The sequence below is a fragment of the Pan paniscus genome, chromosome 10, assembly GCF_029289425.2.
Source record: "Pan paniscus chromosome 10, NHGRI_mPanPan1-v2.0_pri, whole genome shotgun sequence".
Classification (NCBI taxonomy): Eukaryota; Metazoa; Chordata; class Mammalia; order Primates; family Hominidae; genus Pan; species Pan paniscus.
The window spans coordinates 112900741-112919337 of record NC_073259.2 but is presented as its reverse complement, the minus strand read 5'-3'; the positions used below and the strand labels follow the sequence as shown (position 1 = coordinate 112919337).

The 18597-nt window shown below is 35.3% G+C and overlaps 1 protein-coding gene across 3 annotated transcripts in view; it reads left to right on the top strand.

Annotated features, from left to right (window-relative positions):
- The window catches only part of SLC41A2 (solute carrier family 41 member 2), a 156802-nt gene that overhangs the window by 105068 nt on the left and 33137 nt on the right, over positions 1–18597 (top strand). For all 3 annotated transcript variants that reach the window (XM_034934374.3, XM_034934375.3, XM_055096070.2), the window contains exons 9-10: positions 7139–7270; positions 8492–8640. In XM_034934374.3, the coding sequence (XP_034790265.1) occupies positions 7139–7270; positions 8492–8640 (281 nt within the window). The remainder of the gene's footprint in view (positions 1–7138; positions 7271–8491; positions 8641–18597) is intronic.

Sequence of the window (18597 nt, the reverse complement as noted above, 5' to 3'; positions counted from 1 at the left end):
TTTCATCAACTGAGCTTATTCAAGCATTAGGCACTTAAAATTCTGTCTTGTGGATACTGAGGAATCTCGCGTATTATTTAGTATATTGACAAGTTGTTTTTACTAATGTTTTTAATTTGTGTGAGACTATCTTTAGCTGCTCTCCACTGGCTTTAATAGTGCAATTAGTCCCTGAAGAATTTAAATAATTTAAAAGAAATGTTGACAGATTAGCTTTTAGTAGAAACATAGTGTATGTCATTATAGCAAGAAAGGATTTTTTGACATTAAAGAAAACTATTCTAAGGTAATAATTTTGTTATAGTTTAAAAATATAACCAATGATCATGATGAAACCATGAGAGGTTAAAACTTTAATTAGCCCCTTCAATAATTATGTTGTTTACTTAAAAATTTTATTCACCTTATCTGGAAAAATGATATCAGTGTCTTTCTGAAGTCTCTCATTCATTTTCTTTTTAGTTTGGTACAATTATAACATCAGTTATGTCTGTGTTTCCTGGACTACAGTGTGATAAGGTGATAAACTATTTATTTATAAGACTGTTTATATTTATTATCATTATTTTAGTCTGTTATATGGTAACAAAGAAATGATAAAAGTAGTTTTATAAAGTTTTACCAACAAATTTGTGGGTTTTAGAAGAGAGCTACAATTAATCATTAGTAGCTTTTTGTTTCAAACTCAAGAGAAGTTGCAGTTGTAGAGTAGATATACTTTGGCTTAATAGCAGATGCTTTCTGTGTTTGCATTGAAGCATTCCATATCCAATAAAATACTACATAGAACATTACCCCCAAGAGAATCCCCAGAGTAACTGAAGAGGAATGCAATTTATGCATTCCTATGGAAAATATCCATCATTGAAAAACGTATCTGAATGTAATCTTCTGCTTTGCATTAAGTATAATTTTTGATATTAGATTCTTTTCCTTTTGAGTGACTATAAAGAGAAAGATTACAAAGCTGTTTTTGCTAGTTTACCCCTTATTGGTTTACCCAGTAACTTTTTGTGAAAATGCTTGCATTATGTAGTTAAATACTCTGCCGCTTTCAATTTCTGAGACATTTTCATTTACCTTCACTTAGAGGTATAAGCTACTGGCCTTGTTTATATGCTATTATCAGATGAGTACCGATACATGCTAATTATTCAATGTTCTGTCTAATTGTTTGTTTATTTTTTTATTTTTTAACGTCAGTGAGTTTAGCAGTGGATAGTCGTATACCAACTTTAGCAACACTAATGTGAGTAAGTTCTGATAAACCACTACCATTGGACCAGCCTCTATTCTTTTCTTTAGAAAGTGAGTTCAGATTTAGAAAATCCAGACTTTAAAAAGATAGTCACCTCTAACTGTTAGTGGAAAATTCATTGAGTAAACAGAAGGCAGTTTAATTGATTGTTTAAAATATGGGTGCTAGCCAAGCTTGGTGGCTCATGCCTGAATCCCAGTGTTTTGGGAGGCCTAGGCAGGAGGATCGCTTGACTCCAGGAGTTCAAGACCAGCCTGGGCAACACAGTGAGACCCCATCTCTAAAAAAAATTTTTTTTTAAATTAGCTAGGCATGGTGATGCATACCTGTAGTCCCAGCTACGCAAGGGGCTAAGGCAGGAGGATCACTTGAGCTCAGGAGTTCGACGTTGCAGTGAGCCATAATGACGCAACTGCACTCCAGCCTGTGAGACAGAACAAGACCCTGTCTCTAAAAATAAAAATAAATGAATAAATAGATAAATAGAATGGGCACCAAATGATTTATTCTCTTTCATATATATATTTTAAAACAAAATAGTCTGTGAATTGAAAATCTGTACAGTTTCTGGACATCCTCTGACCAATGAATTCTCCAGAAAATGTCAGGATCTATAATTAAGAAAATGCCAAGTCAGAATCACATTATATACATAAATTTATTATTGATAATAACAATAATATTTGACATTTTTTAAGCCTTTACCATGTCCAGAAACTGTGCTAAGCATCTTTCATGTATGCATTATTTTATTTAATTCTCTCAGCATCCTTATGAGATAGATATTATCCTTATTTTCAGATTAGAAAATGGAAGCTCTAAGAAGTTAAATATCAGTGATGTCGTAGCAAGTGACTGAGGCGGTTTTCAGAAAAACCCACATAGTTTGAGCCACAGTCAGAATGTTACAGAGAACACAGCTCTGCATTTATGTGCCTTAATTATTCTATCTAGTCCATGTGACTTTTAAACACATTTTTAAAGAAATTTATTTTCCTTTAGAAATTTTTTCAGAACTCCCTGGGATACATATTTTAAACATTTTTATGATGAACTGCATTTTAAATTATCTTAAGCATTTGCTTTAATGAATTTTGTATTTACTAAATGAGATGTGATGAGGAAATCATGAAGCTACATTTAGTTTAAGATCAAGACATTATAATTTCAGCCTTAAAACAATAGTGTTTAAATTGCTTCATTTTTGGTGCATTGGCACAAAAAGTGATCAACCTCTCAGCTTAGAAGGGGGGAAGCTCATGCTTTTCTTGTTTCTGTACTTACATTTTTTCTGCAATTAAAAAATGCTAAATTCTTATTCCACATAACAAATGAACATTATTAGAATGCAGTGAATGCCAAAACTTCACTAGGTATCCGGCAATATATAGGTGATATATAGGTAATATTGACCTAAATATCTTTGAACAAAATTACTCAATCTTTATTTCTGAGTATAATATTTATGTATGCCCAAGATTAAACTGCGTAGATTTGGAGGCTGCTAGGGCTGGGTTTTTTCTTAATAAGAAACTGGATCCTAAACATCACATCCTAAACTATTAAGCAAAGAATTAATAATCTAGCACAAGCCAGATAATCCTATTATAAAAACAAAACAAAAACAATGTAGTTTCATCACACTTTTTTTGGAGGGAAATCTATTTTGCTTCCAGGTAACTTGGATCAACAGTGGGTAGTAGACCTGGCCAGAGGATTGCTGCCTTCTGATTCTGTCTGATATCATCAAAGCTTTCAACTTTTAGCACCTGGTTCAGACATCCTGTTGCAATTGTTCTCTAATTCTTCTTCTTCAAAAATCTCCTGCACCAGTGTATTCGGTATGATTTAAATGGAGTCCTTCATAAATTTAAGATGTCAAGTTCTCTTGATTTCATACTTCTTTCAGAGCTCATTCTTCCAACTGTTGTATATATGTAGGCATTTATTTGAGTATTTGTCTAAGAGTGGAATTGCTAGATTGTAGGGTATACATATCAACAACTTTATTTATTTACTTACTTACTTACTAAAGATAGGGTCTTATTCTGTCACCCAGACTGGAGTGCAGTGGCATGACCACGGCTCACTGCAGCCTCAATCTCTTGGGCTGAAGCCATCCTTCTGCCTCAGTCTTCTGAGTAGCTGCAACTACAGGTGTGCACCACCACACCCAGCTAATTTTTTTATTTTCAGTAGAGACAAAGTCTCACTATATTACCCAGGCTGGTTTCAAACTCCTAGGCTCAAGTGATTCTCCTGCCTTGGCTTCCCAAAGGGCTGAGATTACAGGTGTGAGCCACTGCACTTGGCCTCAACAACTTTATTACACAATGCCAAAATGTTTTCAAAAGGGATTATAACAGTTGACACTCTTGCTAGCTTTGTGTAAGAGTTCTCATTGCTGCACGTCGTTATAAATAGTTGATGTTTTTAGGCTAAAAGGTTTGCCAACCTGATGAGTATGAAATGATATTTATTGTGCTTTTATTCACATTTCTGCAATTACTGATTCTCTCTACATGTAGGAGTTCTTCATATATTCTGGATAGTAGTCCTTTGACAATTATATGTGTTGAAAAAAAATTCTTCCACTCTGTAGCTAGTCTTTCCCCTTTCTCCATGGTGTCTTTTGATGAACAGAAGGTTTTAATTACACTGTAGTCAGATTTGTCAACTTTTTCCTTTATGGTGTGTAATTTATCTATTTTGTTAAAAAATCCTTTTCATCTATTCGTTATCATCTTGCAAAACTTAATATGTTTTTCTTTTGCACGAGGTCCTTAATCATGTGGAATTTATTTTTGTGCATGATATGAGTGGGGATCAAATTGCATAGGTTTTTGGCATATTAATAATTATCTTAGGACTACTTATTAAAAGTCGATAGCACTATTTATTGATTTGCAGTTCCTCCTTTGTCATATGTCAGATTTGGTGTGTGTGTGTGTGTGTGTGTGTGTGTGGTTATCAAGTTAAAGAAGTCCTACTTGATTCCTGGTTTGCTAAGAGTTTTTAATGATAATATAAAATTTTATAAATTATTCTGCATTTATTCATCCAATTATATTATTTTTTCCTCCATTCATTTGTTAATGTGCTGAGTTGTTTTACTTTCTTTCCAACTATTAAATCAGTCTTGCATTCCTAGGATAAATCAAATTTGATTATGATATACATTAAATGTTTTGCTGGATTTGATTTGCTAATTGTTTAGTATTTTTAAAGTTTATGATATTCCTATATTATCCTTTTAATGCATGCACTGTAGTGATGACTTCTCTTTCATTCTTGATATTGGAATTTGTGTCTTCTACCTCTTTTTTATCTATTCAAAGAAGCAGCTTTTTGTTTCATTTATTTTTCTCTGCTGTTTTTATTTTCTATTTCATTGATTTCTGTTCTTATTTTATTCCCTCCTTATGCTTTCTTTTGGTTTAATTTTTTTTCTTGGTTCTTAAGATGTGAGCCTTAGATCATTGATATGAAAGCTTTCTTCTTTCCTAATATAAGTAATGCTATGAATTGCTAAGTACTGCTTTATGTGCCTCCCACATATCTCAATATTTTATGTTTTCATTTGTAGTAAATTCAAAATACTTTCCAAATTTCCTTGTGTTTTCTTCTTTGAACTATGGGTTATTTAGAAATGTATTGTTTACTTTACAGATATTTGGGGGAATCCTCAGATATCTTACTTTTCTGTTATGGAAAGAGAGCATACTTTGCATGTTCCAATCATTTCTAATTTATTGAGACTTGTCTTATGGCCTGTAATATGGTCTGTCTTCATTAATGTTCCATGAGTGCATGTGTGAAATGTATTCTGCTGTTGTTGGCTAGTATGTTCTACAAATGTAATTTAGATTAAACTGGCTGATAGTATTATTAAAGCCTTCTATATCACTGTTGATTTTTAAAATATAGTAAGTCCTCCCTAAACATCATTAATAGGTTCTTAAAACTGTGACTTTAGGTGAAACAATACATAACAAAACCAACTTTTTTCTCATCAATGTTATAATACAACGACATTGAATGATGCTATTCTAGGACTTGCTGTATGTCATTTCGCTTACAGTCTGTTTCCAAGAATCTATCAATGACATTAAGTGAGGACTTACTATATGTGTACTCAATGAATGAGATACAGTGTTTTCTGTGTATAAAAACAGACTTGTCTATTTTTCCTCTTGGATTTATGAGTTTTTGCTTCTTGATGTATTTTGAGGACTTGACTTTTTTTTTTTTTTTTTTTGAGACAGAGTCTCACTCTGTCGTCAGGCTGGAGTGCAGTGGTGTGATCTCAGCTCACTGCAACCTCCAACTCCAGGGTTCAAGTGATTCGCCTGCCTCAGCCTCCGGGGTAGCTGGGATTACAGGCACGCGCCACCACACCAAGCTAGTTTTTGTATTTTTTTTAGTAGAGACGGGGTTTCAGCATGTTGGCCAGCATGGTCTTGATTTCCTGACCTCGTGATCCACCCACCTTGGCCCCGCAAAGTGCTGGGATTACAGGCGGGAGCCACTGCTCCTGGCCGTCTTGACCTTCTTAAACTTTATTCGACGTTCGTCTTTATCCTTGGTAATATTCCCTGTTAGAATGCCATTTTTTTCCCCTTTGATATTGATATAGTCACTCTTACTTTCTTTTCCTTAGTGTTTGCATGATATATCTTTTCCCATATTTTTACTTTTAATTTATGTCTGTCTTTTAATATATTTGTATATCTTTTCCACTAGATCCTTTAACATATTAATTATAATTATTTTAAATTCCTTGTTGGATGGTTTCAACACCTGATTCATCTCTGGGTCTGGCTCTGATGACTTCTTAACTCCTTCAATGGTTTATATTCTTTATTGCTTTTTCCTGTCTTTTAATTTTTTAATTGAATGATGGACATTATACATACAAGACCATTGGAGACTGAGATAAATATTATTTATGCCTAGAAATGGGAGTTCTTTTCTTCTGCTAGATCATTAGGATGGAGGATTGAGTCAATCTAGTCAGCAGTTGAACTGGGTTTGTTTTTTATGGTTATTATCATTACCTTCAGCTCACCACTAACCTCAACTTTCTTTATGGGCATGCTCCGGCTACCCTGTGCTAAGTGTGAAGCGTGGAGGGCTGTATGCCTGCAGCCTGGAAGGCTTAACTATCTGTGCTCTTGCTCTTCCCCCAACAGTCAGTTGCTGATGTTTCTTAGTGAAAGGCATGGGATGGAGTTTGAGATTCTCTTGCTCTTTCCTCAATCTTAGGCAGTCCTACACTCATCAGTTAAGAATTTGAATTTTTCAGTTTTCTTCTTACTCACTTTTATGGCTTAACTTCTTTCTCCTGCACTCTGCAAAAGGAGAAACAATTTAAGTATCATATCTTACCTTGGAGGGGCTTACCACTCTTTGGAATTCATTTCACATCCTGGCATCAACTCTTCTGCCTCAGAGTATGTGAGAGGGTAATGAATATTTTTTCCAGTGGCTCTGTACCAATTTCTTTAGTAAGCTGAGAAGAAAAGTTTCTAGCTTTATCTATTTGAGTAAGTCCAGCTTATCTTCCCTGTCATTAAGGTGATAAACATGAAGGATCTTGGTACCTAATTTTATTTCTTGGTTTTGATAATGACTTTTAAAAATTACCTGCTCTGGTCTGCTTGCATACCAGTCAAGTTTGAAAAAATAATGAATTAATCTTATCTAACAATGATTTTATGCCTTTGGAATATCTACTTCAACATTAAATAGATCAACATTTCAGAAGAACTCTTTATTTTGTTTTATTGGCCCAGAATGTTACACGAAGAGGCTTGCGTTGAATTTCTGCAAATTGTTTAAAATATGAGGATTGCTACTTTGTTTTTCCTTGTGTTTCAGGTATTGGTGGTAATTTGGTGGCCATTCAGGCTAGCAGGATTTCTACCTACCTCCATTTACATAGCATTCCAGGAGAATTGCCTGATGAACCCAAAGGTTGTTACTACCCATTTAGAACTTTCTTTGGTCCAGGTATGTGCTTATGGATTTTTGCATATTTTAGATCAAGGGCTATTGCTCTCTAAGATTATAGGCAGGCAACATTTATTGAATATGTGTTTTGTGAAAGTTGCTCAACTTTCCGATTTCTGAGAGCTAATCCCAGTGAATGAAAAGGCATGTGTATCAAGTCTGCAGTTGCTGAGGATCTTTGTATAATGTTTCTCTTTGATGCCTCTTTCTGGGGTATCTTGCTTATTAGTTGTGAAAGAGAAACCTTATTTTGTGAAAGACAAAAAAAATAATTGCCAGGTGATTTCGGGAGGCAGATGTACTATCTTATCTATATTATTATTTTGGCCTTTCTAAATGTAGGCATTTGATCTCAAACAAACCAGTTGAGAAGGGATAACCTCGATTTCAAGGAACAGTGCATTATTTATGTGGCTATGAAAAAACAAAGGCACATGATTACCAAAAAACTAAGACCACAATTTTAAACTTCACAATTCTTGTCATTTTTTTTTCCCTGATGAAAATAAGTGTGATTATTGACTTTTGTTTTAGAAAATTTTTTGTTGCTGTTGAGACAGGGCTTTGCTCTGTTGCACAGGCTGGAGAATAGTGGTACCATCACAGCTCACTGCACCTCAAACTCCTGGGCTCAGGTAATCCTCCCACATCAGCCTTCTGAGTAGCTGGGACTACAGGCACGAGCCACTTTGCTTGGCTAATTTTTTTTTTATCTTTATTTTTTGTAGAGATGAGGTCTCACTGTGTTGCCCAGGCTGGTCTTGAACTCCTGGCCTCAAGCAGTCCTCCCACCTTGGCCTCCTAAAGCTCTGGGATTACAGGTGTGAGCCACTGTGCGTGGCCATTATTGACCTTTGAATGAAGATCAGAAATGGCTACCCTTTTAATACCAGTGATAGAAGTCTAAAGAAATTAAATTAAAACATTCTTGTACTTTAAGAACTTTATATTTTCTCTGTTTTTATGATAGATATTAAAGTGTGACCGATGTTCTTCATAGCAAGTTTTTAGCAACCACCTTTCATTTAATTAACATATATAGTGGAAATTTCAGAGAATGAAATGAATTGTAACTACTTGAAATTTATTTTTGGCAATCAAATTTCATGTGATAGTATGAAGTATAGTAACTAGAAAGTAATCCTCAAATTTTAATAACTATGACCTATTATTAACCAAAATATAATTTTGTTTTAATTACTTTTACATTTTATATTACAGGAGTAAATAATAAGTCTGCTCAAGTTCTGCTGCTTTTAGTGATTCCTGGACATTTAATTTTCCTCTACACTATTCATTTGATGAAAAGTGGTCATACTTCTTTAACTATAATCTTCATAGTAGTGTATTTATTTGCCGCTGTGTTACAGGTAAGAGTTAAAACTTCTTGAAATCTCTTTTATGCTGAGACTGCTGTAAAAGTACAACTGTGGAAATATAAAAACACATGACACATTTTACCATTTCAAAAATCAACTGAACATCTTCATATTGATTTGATCTTCTTACAACCAATAAACAATTTTGTGTTAGTCATCAATATTTATATTATTAGGTTCATGTAAACATTGTTTATTATAGAGTCAGATAATTTCACTATGGCTATATTTACTTTTCTTATATTTTCTTTCCCATGGAGCTAATAATCATATCTCTTTGCATTTGCATCATTTTCCATAAACCCATCTTTAATTTTTACCAATGGTTCTAGTTTTATTTTGGCTTCCTGGGCATGGCTTCTTGCTAAACTTTGTAGATTTGGTACCTTCTTCAGTGCGATAAGTCCTAATCCCTTAAGAGATGGATTCAAATAGTTCTTTGAAGAGATAACATTTATCATTTGGCTTTCAAGGAGTTTGGTGTGTAGGAAGGAGGCTAGAAGGTAGGTATGTAGACATTATTACACTCAAAAGAAACTACATTGATGATAATGAGGGTAATGAAATTAGTTGGCATGTATAGTGTTTCCTATATGCTCAGAAGCATTATAAGTGCTTTATATGTATTGATTCATTTAATTCTCACAAAATGCTATGAGATTTGTTCTTTTGATATAAATCAGCGATTTTCAAAGTGGGATACATACAAAGCAATGCATCGTGTGGAGGAAGAAAAGATTAAAACTTCATTTGTTTAAAATATCTGTTTTCTTCTATTTTTGTGTTTGCTTAGTAATAAATATATTTTAGCACAATGTTAAATAAGTATACCAAATATTTTATACTGAGAGAGTTGCATAATCTAAAACTTTTTGGAGATTACTGAGTTAAAACATAGAGGTGAGAAAGCACAGGGCTTGTGCAAGATAAAATAATTCATATATAGGATCTAACAGACAAGATAAGGTTAAGAAGGTTGATTAGGGCTGGTATAGAAAAGGCCTTAAATGCAAGGGAAATTAGAATCTATCCTTAAAATAACAAAACCCTTACAACTTGACATTTTTAACTTGTCTATTATGCTTTATAGTGCCTTAGATTTTACTAAAAGTCACCTATCGAATAATTAATTAATTTATTCATCCAGTAAACCTTCATGCTACTAGGTGGAGGGATGGCTTTTAAATCCCAGGAGGAATAAGTTCAGACTCTGTGCTCAAGGTCTTGTAGTCTAGAGGGAAGGCCACTATACGAACAAATAATTATAATGTACTATAATGTAAGTACTGAGTTTAGCTATATATGAAGTGCTTTCAGAGTTTGAAAGGAAAAGGAAGTACCTCTACCTGGGGAGTAATATTTTTCTATAGTTCAGTAGGGACAAAACTTATAGCAAATTGCTACTTTTATTGCTGTATATTATATGGTCATTTATTGTCATATATGTTTGATGCTGTTCTCTGTGTAACTATTGTGAAAAAGATGCATTCTTCAATCCCAGGGGAAATATTCAGAGACTAGTGTTTGGTTTGCTGATAAACAAGCCATTGCTGGAGCATATTCCTATTTGCAACTCTACCTCTTAGCCTCATGGATTATTTGACATTTATGTTTATGGTTCTGTGCCATTATACTATCATGCAGCATTTCACTTAAGTCAATGAAGGATATAAGTAATTTTTCTAGTTTATTAAAAATAGATTTCAACATATATCCACTGTGTACCTACATGCCTTTTAAACCTCTGATCTAAAGTCTCACCAGTGAAAGTTGAATAACTAGAATGGAGAAAAGAGTAATTATTAGTCTCTCTGTGTCTCAGTTACCCCCTCTGTAAAATGGGAGAGGTTGTACTATCTACCAGACAGGCTGCTTTGAGGATTAAATGAATTATTTATATAAAGTGTGTTTATAGCAGATGCTATATAAGTGTTAGCTGACGCTATTGTTGTTGTTATTAAAGATAGTATTATAAATGGTGTGTCATTGATTTCAGAAGGACAGCTGGAAACTATACTGTTGATTGAATTTTCTTATGTGTCTTTTATAACTTTAATTTTTATGGGCTTTGCTTTTCATTTTTCCCCCAAGAATCAGATATCTGCCAGAGTAGACCTTTGCGTTTGCAGCCTGACATTGTGCATTATTCTAATGGAATAGCTTAGGATAGGTTGTAAATTCTTAGATCAAATCTTCATGTTCTGACACTAGCATACACATAAGCACATGCACACACATACCTCTTTAAGGTTTAGGTAAAAGATCTTGACCTTCCCCACCTGGCTTCAGTCAATCCAAAGATGAACAGAATGAAGAAATAACTCCTTAAAGACAAAGAATCTTTGACCACTTAAAACTTACCTTTTAATATTCTTTACTAGATTGTCTTCCTTTTTTGATCTAGGTTAAATTTATATTCAAAACCTTGGTCCAAGCTCTTATTCAAATATTTTAGTTCATGCCACTCTTCTCATCCCTAAACTCTCTAATTTGATTGGATATTCTATAGTGCAGTTTTCCAATGCATGCTGAATTTCTCCCCATCTACATTCCTACCTTCTTGAGGGTTGAGACCATGCCTTTCCCTTTGGTATTCCCCACAGGACATGATATAGTGGCTGGTTTTATAAATTATTGTTGTTTTACACACTTCACAGACTAATACTCTTTGAGGAGCTTCCCTGCTAATTCCCCAACCCACTAAATGAAGGAAATCTATTTGAAGGAACCTTCATATTGCACTTATTATAATGACATAGTAACAATCATTTGCAGCACTTTTCCGTTTACTCAGATATCATCTCTTCCTGGAAGCCTTTCTTGAATATCTGATTTCCTCTGAATTGCCTTATTCTCTATTTCCCAAAGTACCCTGTGAATACCATTATCTTAGCATTTTCCATATTATATCGACATTATCTATAATATTTATTGTGTCTGTCTCACCCATTCTAGAAATAGGATCTTTGTTTACTCATTTTTGTATCTCCAGCACCCAGCCCTGTCCCTAGTGCTCAATTAATGCTTGTTAAAAACTGAATGACTATATCTTGCCAGCTCCATCTCCTTCAGTGGAAGGAGGAGAAAATTTTATAACTGTATTTACGTACAAGAAATCACAGAAGAACTAAAAAAAAAAACCTAGATTTTTTATTCTCCTTGTCTTCAATAAACACCAGTTTCCTCACTGACATAGGTATCCAAAATAAAAACAATTAAAAATGAAACACAGAACCCCACAACTTCTAACAGTGATCAGTTAAAATTGTAAGGTTTTACTGAAATGTTTAGAGATGAAATAACTTGATTTCTGGGGAAGTGGAAGTGGAGGGGTAAAACTGGTCATGAGTTGATAATAGATGAAACTGAGTGATGGTTCCTGAGAGTGATGGGGTTAATTTATACTATTCTACTTTTGTATATGTTTGAAGTTTTCCTTAATAAGGAGTTTTTAAAATAAAACTTTCAGATTTTAGATGTTAGTATAAGATTTTTTTTTCAGAGTATATCGTCTCTCAATTTTGGTCTTGTAGCTGAATGGGTATTTCTTACTTCAAATGAAAAGTAAAAGCCAACTTAAATTTGAAATTCTTTGGCACTGGAATGGCTGAGTTAGTTTCTTATTTTGCCCTTAGCCATTTTTTGAAATTATTTTTTAAATTTAAGAAAAACTACTTACATGTGACAAATTACATTGTTTGGTGATATTTGTTATGTGTCTTGCAATTAGAAGGAAGCTATCAAATGTGGTTTTGTTATGTGATGTTTAGGCCACTGAACCACAGTCAGAAGATGTGATGGATTATACTCTATTCATGTTCTTGCCCAGTCCCCAAGAGCAATCAGAGTAGCTAGACCATATCAAGACCAGAGTAATGTGCTAAGAGACATTCCTATTTGACATACCACCAATCACATTGCTTTTTGAGTTTATTTTTCTTCAACAGTAAGGATGAGTTGGTATCTAGCTAACCATCTTGATCCATTATACCTTTTATACCATCAGTCAGCATTTATGAGACTACCAGGTGTGCTTAAGGCACAATTGTTTGTTTTAGAATATAATTTTTTATTTATGTTAAACTAGCACATTGAACCCACAGCTTTGATTTCATAGAAGCAGAGTATACTTTCCTCTACAAACTTAGACATGTTTCTTGGGTTCTTTCTCTCTAAGCAGTGATTCTCCCAGCCTTCACATCTACTTACTCGGATGCTCCATTGACTGCTCAAAGCCTGTTAACTTATGAACTCAAAAGCATAATATGGCATTCCAAGTTAGGATGGGCATTGCTGGCCTTCCTTTTAAGATGTAACGAAGGGAATCTTACTGTCATCTTCAGGGTTTTCTGTTTGTTTGCCTTACGCCCTACGGTATTCTTCAAAGACTAGTCCCTTGACAGCATAATAAACCTGAGAAGGTACAAAGAAAACTATCAGTTAAATAAGCATACTGATAATCTCTTGAGCAAAGAAGGAACAGCAGTACATCTTTGTTTGTTTCCCTATTTAATTTAAGGCTTCTACTAGTTGTTCCCCTTTGTATTAGAAATCCTAAATATATATCCTCTATGAAAAAACAAAAACATAAACATGTCATCTGTTGGATGACACATCCTATAAGAGGCAAAAAGATTGCCCCTAGAAAAACTGAAAGCAGAGGCCGGGCGCAGTGGCTTACGCCTGTAACCCCAGCACTTTGGGAGGCTGAGGCGGGTGGATCACGAGGTCAGGAGTTCAAGACCAGCCTGACCAACATGGTGAAACACCATCTCTACTAAAAATACAAAAAATTAGCAGGGTGTGGTGGTGCACGCCTGTAATCCCAGCTACTCAGGAGGCTGAGGCAGGAGAATCTCTTGAACCTGGAAGGCAGAGCTTGCAGTGAGCCGAGATCACACCACTGCACTCCAGCCTGGGTGACAGAGCGAGACTCCATCTCAAAAAAAAAAAGAAAAAAAAAAAAGAAAAACTGAAAGAGGAGAAAAAAAGACTATAATTAGATGGGTGATCACAAATGTAAATAAGTCTATTACTATTCAAATCTCATTATTCTTATCCACTATTTTACTCATTTGATTAAAAACAACAATAACCCCTTTTGTTTTACTATTAACAGTTTTCTGTTTTATTATGATGATTATGTATATATGGAGTATATAAATATTTTTTCTGCTATAAAGTATCCCAGTGGAAAAAGAAAAATGAGACTTCTCTAGCCCTTAAATTCAATAGCCCTATTCTATTGAATTCCAACAAGGTATTTGTTAATATTATTAGTAACAATGAATTTAAACTATTTCTAAATGAAATGTTGAATTTTCTATTTTAGGCAATTATTGTTTCTTACAGAAAATTAGATTATTAAGAACTCTACTAAAATTCTAACAGCACCAAATTCCATGGGAAATTTATTTTGAAAGCTTAGTTGTAGAAAAACTTTGCCTTTGGCTATGTCTGTTTTCACATGGGAGAAACAAAATGTTTCCTTTAAAGGGTAGAATGGCAACAAATTCTCAATACATAAAGTTGAGAATTGTAAATATCAGGATTTTATCAAGTATATAGTACATATAGTGTGCCAACTACTGTGGTAGTCACTGTACAAAAGAAATAAAAGGTATTGTCCCTGCCCTTAAGAATCTTCTCTTAGCTGTAGATTAGATTGAAATGCATGAAACAGCTAGAGAAGAACCCAAGACTTACTTCCTTATAACAATACAGTCTTTTTCCTCTGTAACTTCAGAATAAATTAAATTTTGTGCCTATGCCTAACTTTCACTCTTTGAAAGTGCTTTAATAGATTCTTTTTTTTTTTTTTTTTTTTTTTTGAGACGGAGTCTCACTCTGTGGCCCAGGCGGGAGTGCAGTGGCGCAATCTCGGCTCACTGCAAGCTCCGCCTCCCGGGTTCATGCCATTCTCCTGCCTCAGCCTCCCAAGTAGCTGGGACTACAGGCGCCCGCCATCACGCCCGGCTAATTTTTTTGTATTTTTAGTAGAGACGGGGTTTCACCGTGTTAGCCAGGATGGTCTCGATCTCCTGACCTCGTGATCCGCCCGCCTCGGCCTCCCAAAGTGCTGGGATTACAGGCGTGAGCCACCGCGCCCGGCCAATAGATTCTTTTTGGAGGAAGGAGATCAGACAATATAAGTTTTAACCACTGAGAAATTCAGTATCAACAAATATGAAACTGCTCTTAGCAAAATAGTAATGTTTATACTTCTTATTAATATAATTTTAAAAACAAAAGTCTAGTTAGTTTTTGCTATTACTTTCACTAGGCAATACTTGTTTTTGAATTTTATGCATACATGCAAATTGCACCATCTCATATTTTCCAACAGATTCATATCCTCAAGAAAAAAACTTGTTCTCAGCAAAGCCCAAGCCCAGATAAATGCCCCTCATGACAAAACTTATAACCAGTATATTAACTAATAAACTTCCTAATAAGTATTTCTGTTTTATAAATAACCAGAGCTCCTGGTTGTTGAACATGTGTTTGTAATGTGAATATACCTATGACACTAACAGTGCAGACTAAGAGCAAAAATGTTCCATTTCTCATCCAGTAGAACATGCTTGGAGCAGAAATACAGCCAGTGACCTCTACATACTTACCAAAAGGAGCATTGACAGTATCTTCATTCTGAAGTCATGTTCACATGATTCAGTGTTATTATCTTAACTACAATGACATAAAAATAAATTTTTCCACAAAAGAAAAATACAAGCCAGACTGTCTGTCATCCAGACATCACATACGAAGGGCAAAAGATAGGCCCCCAGTAAGCAGAGCATTGTAGAAATATCAGTCTTCGGAGTCACTCTTGAGTCTGAATTTCTTCTTTGCTACTTATTTTGTATCCATAGTCAGGTTTATTAACCTCTTGTAACCTTATTTTTCCCCTACATCAGAGGTTAGAAATGAGGGCTAAGAAAATATATATAAAGTACTTGCTAGAGTGCCTAGAACATAGTGAGTTTCCAATAATGGTAGTAGCTGCAGTTTATCATGCTTATTGTCATGGGCCTCATTTTTTTCTTTCCCTCAGTGTTAGAGCTGGTTATTCAATACCCTGAGCCCCTTTTCATCTCCTTACCACTCACCTTCCTTTTGGCCCCTGTTCTTTACTGCAGAACTCTTCTTATTTATTCTCTGATGACTGCCCTAAGCTTCACATACCACGCTTTCATTGCTTACTTCCAGACTGATATCTCCAGTCTGGACTCCTGTTCTACATCTCCAGTTAAATGTTGAATAGACATCTCACACTCAACACATCCCAAAATAAATTCCTTATATCCCCCATAACCTTTCCCATTCCAGGGAGGTGTTGAGCAAGAACCCACAAGTAGGGACAGTGAGAAGGGAAATAGGCCAGCCTTAGATATACAAGCAAGGATCCCCTGAATCCCTCAGCCTTTGACCCCAGAAAGTCCCTCTGGGATAAGAAGAGCTTTACTCCCATAGACTCTGTATTTCATGTGTACGGGTGCCCCAAATCCTGACCGTCATGGTCATCACCATTGTCTTAATACTGGTGAGTCCATGCAGTCTAATAGGAAGACTCCTGGACTAGGAATAAGTATTTATGGGTTCTAATTCTAGCCCCTTCTTAACTTTATGACTTTTGCTAAGTCACAACACTCTCTGTGACTTAATTTCCTCTGTGATTTAATTAACAGGGGGAGCTGTTAATAATTAAGGTGGCAAGCATAAACCATTACTAAGCTAGGCAAACTAGGAAGTATAGTGACCCTAGCTATCACTCAGATCCCATTCAGCATTCATGATGTATGATTTTACGAGTTGCCATTCCTACAGTACAGATGATGTGTTACAAAACCATTGTCGTACATAACTAGTAAAATATATGTTAATACTAAAACAATCTGGTAATTAAAATAGTCTATTAATATTAAAATCATCTGTTGTTACTACTAGAGTAATATTAAGTTAAACTGGCTTATATGGATTAGCCAGAAAACCCAGGCAATACAGAAAACCTTGTTTTCCTGAAAACAATTGTATTCCAAGTCTAAATAGCTAATTTTAAATTCATCTGTTAGACACTATCAATTTTTAAATTTGTTTGACCTAAAACAATCTCCTTCAGGTTTCCAGATGGACTCCTTGGTTCTACTGTCTCTGTACTTTACCTAGAAAGTGTATATTCACCTATTTCTGCCATCATTTGATTTATTATTTTATAGTGTTCAGTTATATCTTCTCTTGATCTGTAACTTTTCAGAGGAAAATGGTACTGCTTCATTTATATATAAGCCATTTTATATGCTTCACCTAAATTGTTTCTTCTGAAAGTTTTTGATCTCTAACAGTTCCCCTCTTGGAACTGGAGCCACTTTTCCAATCTACATATGAGTTTCAAAAATAATAATGGCAAATATTTGTATAGTATTTGTCATGAGCCATACAATGTTCTAGGCACTTTATGTATATGAACTGATTGAGTCCTCACAACAGCCCAGTAAGGAAAGTTCTGTTATCATTTCCTAGTCACAGATGAGGCAGTTGGCATAGAAGTTAAGTGATTTGTCCAAGTCCACACAGCAAGATGGAGACTGGCTCCAGTCTACATTCCTAACCACTGTGTTTTATAAGAATAAGTTTGGGGCTGGGTGTGGGGCTCACACCTCTAATCCCAGCATTTTGGGAGGCCAAGGCGGATGGATCACCTGAGTTCAGGAGTTTGAGACCAGCCTGGCCAACATGGTGAAACCCCATCTCTACTAAAAATACAAAATTAGCTGGGCATGGTGGCTTGTGCCTGTAATCTCAGCTACTGTGGAGGCTGAAGCAGGAGAATCACTTAGAACCCAGGAGGCGGAGGTTGCAGTGAGCTGAGATCATGCCACTGCACTCCAGCCTGGGCAACAGAGCAAGACTCTGTCTCAAAAAAAAAAAATGATGCTTTGTTTTGCTCTTAGTGAGGATCATAGTTTTTAGGATGGCAACTTCTAAAGATTTACAGCTGCCTCTTCTCTGTGGTTTCATTAGATCTTCACCTTCTTCCAGCCAGGCATATTGCCCCAGAAGGATATTCATTCCACAGCATCCATACCGAATCAATGCCTACTGAAGTCAAGTAGGAATCCATTCCAAGCACATAGATATCTCCTGAATGTTCTGAGAGAAGGACAAACTGCTATGGAAGTTCAATAGTGGGAGAGGTTTTTCTATGTGGGGAGGAAGTTTTATAGTGGATAACAATTTGCTTTGTTGGAATCCATAGAAAATGCCGTTTCAGCTAAAAGGAGTAGCATTAGGCAAATGAGAAAAACTCAGAGTATTTATGGAAAACAGCAAGAAATTTCCTGGAGTTAAAAGGAGTGATGAAAAATAAGGTTAGAAATTATAGGTTGTAGCAAGATCATCAAGGAGCTTAAAGAACAGATGATAAAGAGTTTAGTTTATTCTATAGAATGGTGATTTTCAACTATTTTCCACTCCCAACAAACTTGAGAGATCTGACACATTCCTCTGATGCAGTGTGAGATAATTTATAGGGCTTGGGCTCTGGCTTCCACCATCAAATACCTGCATCAGCTAGGCAGTCACTGCTCAGCTGTTTCCCACCTGTATAAAGGGGCTAAGACTAGACCAACCTTGTGGGTTGTTATAAGGATGAAATGATGCATTTAAGGTGCTATTATTTTCATCATTATTGTCTTATTTTTTAATATCAACATCATCATCATCAATAGCTATGGATTACTGGGACAGTGACTCTCTTAGGGTGGCAGTGGAGCAATCAGAACCTATGAAACCAGCATTAAGAGGCTCTACCTTGATTCTGATACCTTACTCCATTCCTTGGAGTCACTTTTCTAGATAAGGAAGAATGTAGCCATATGGTAACAACATGACTATAATTGGAATCCCAGGATAACCACCCAGTAGCTGAGCAAGTTAATTAGCTTG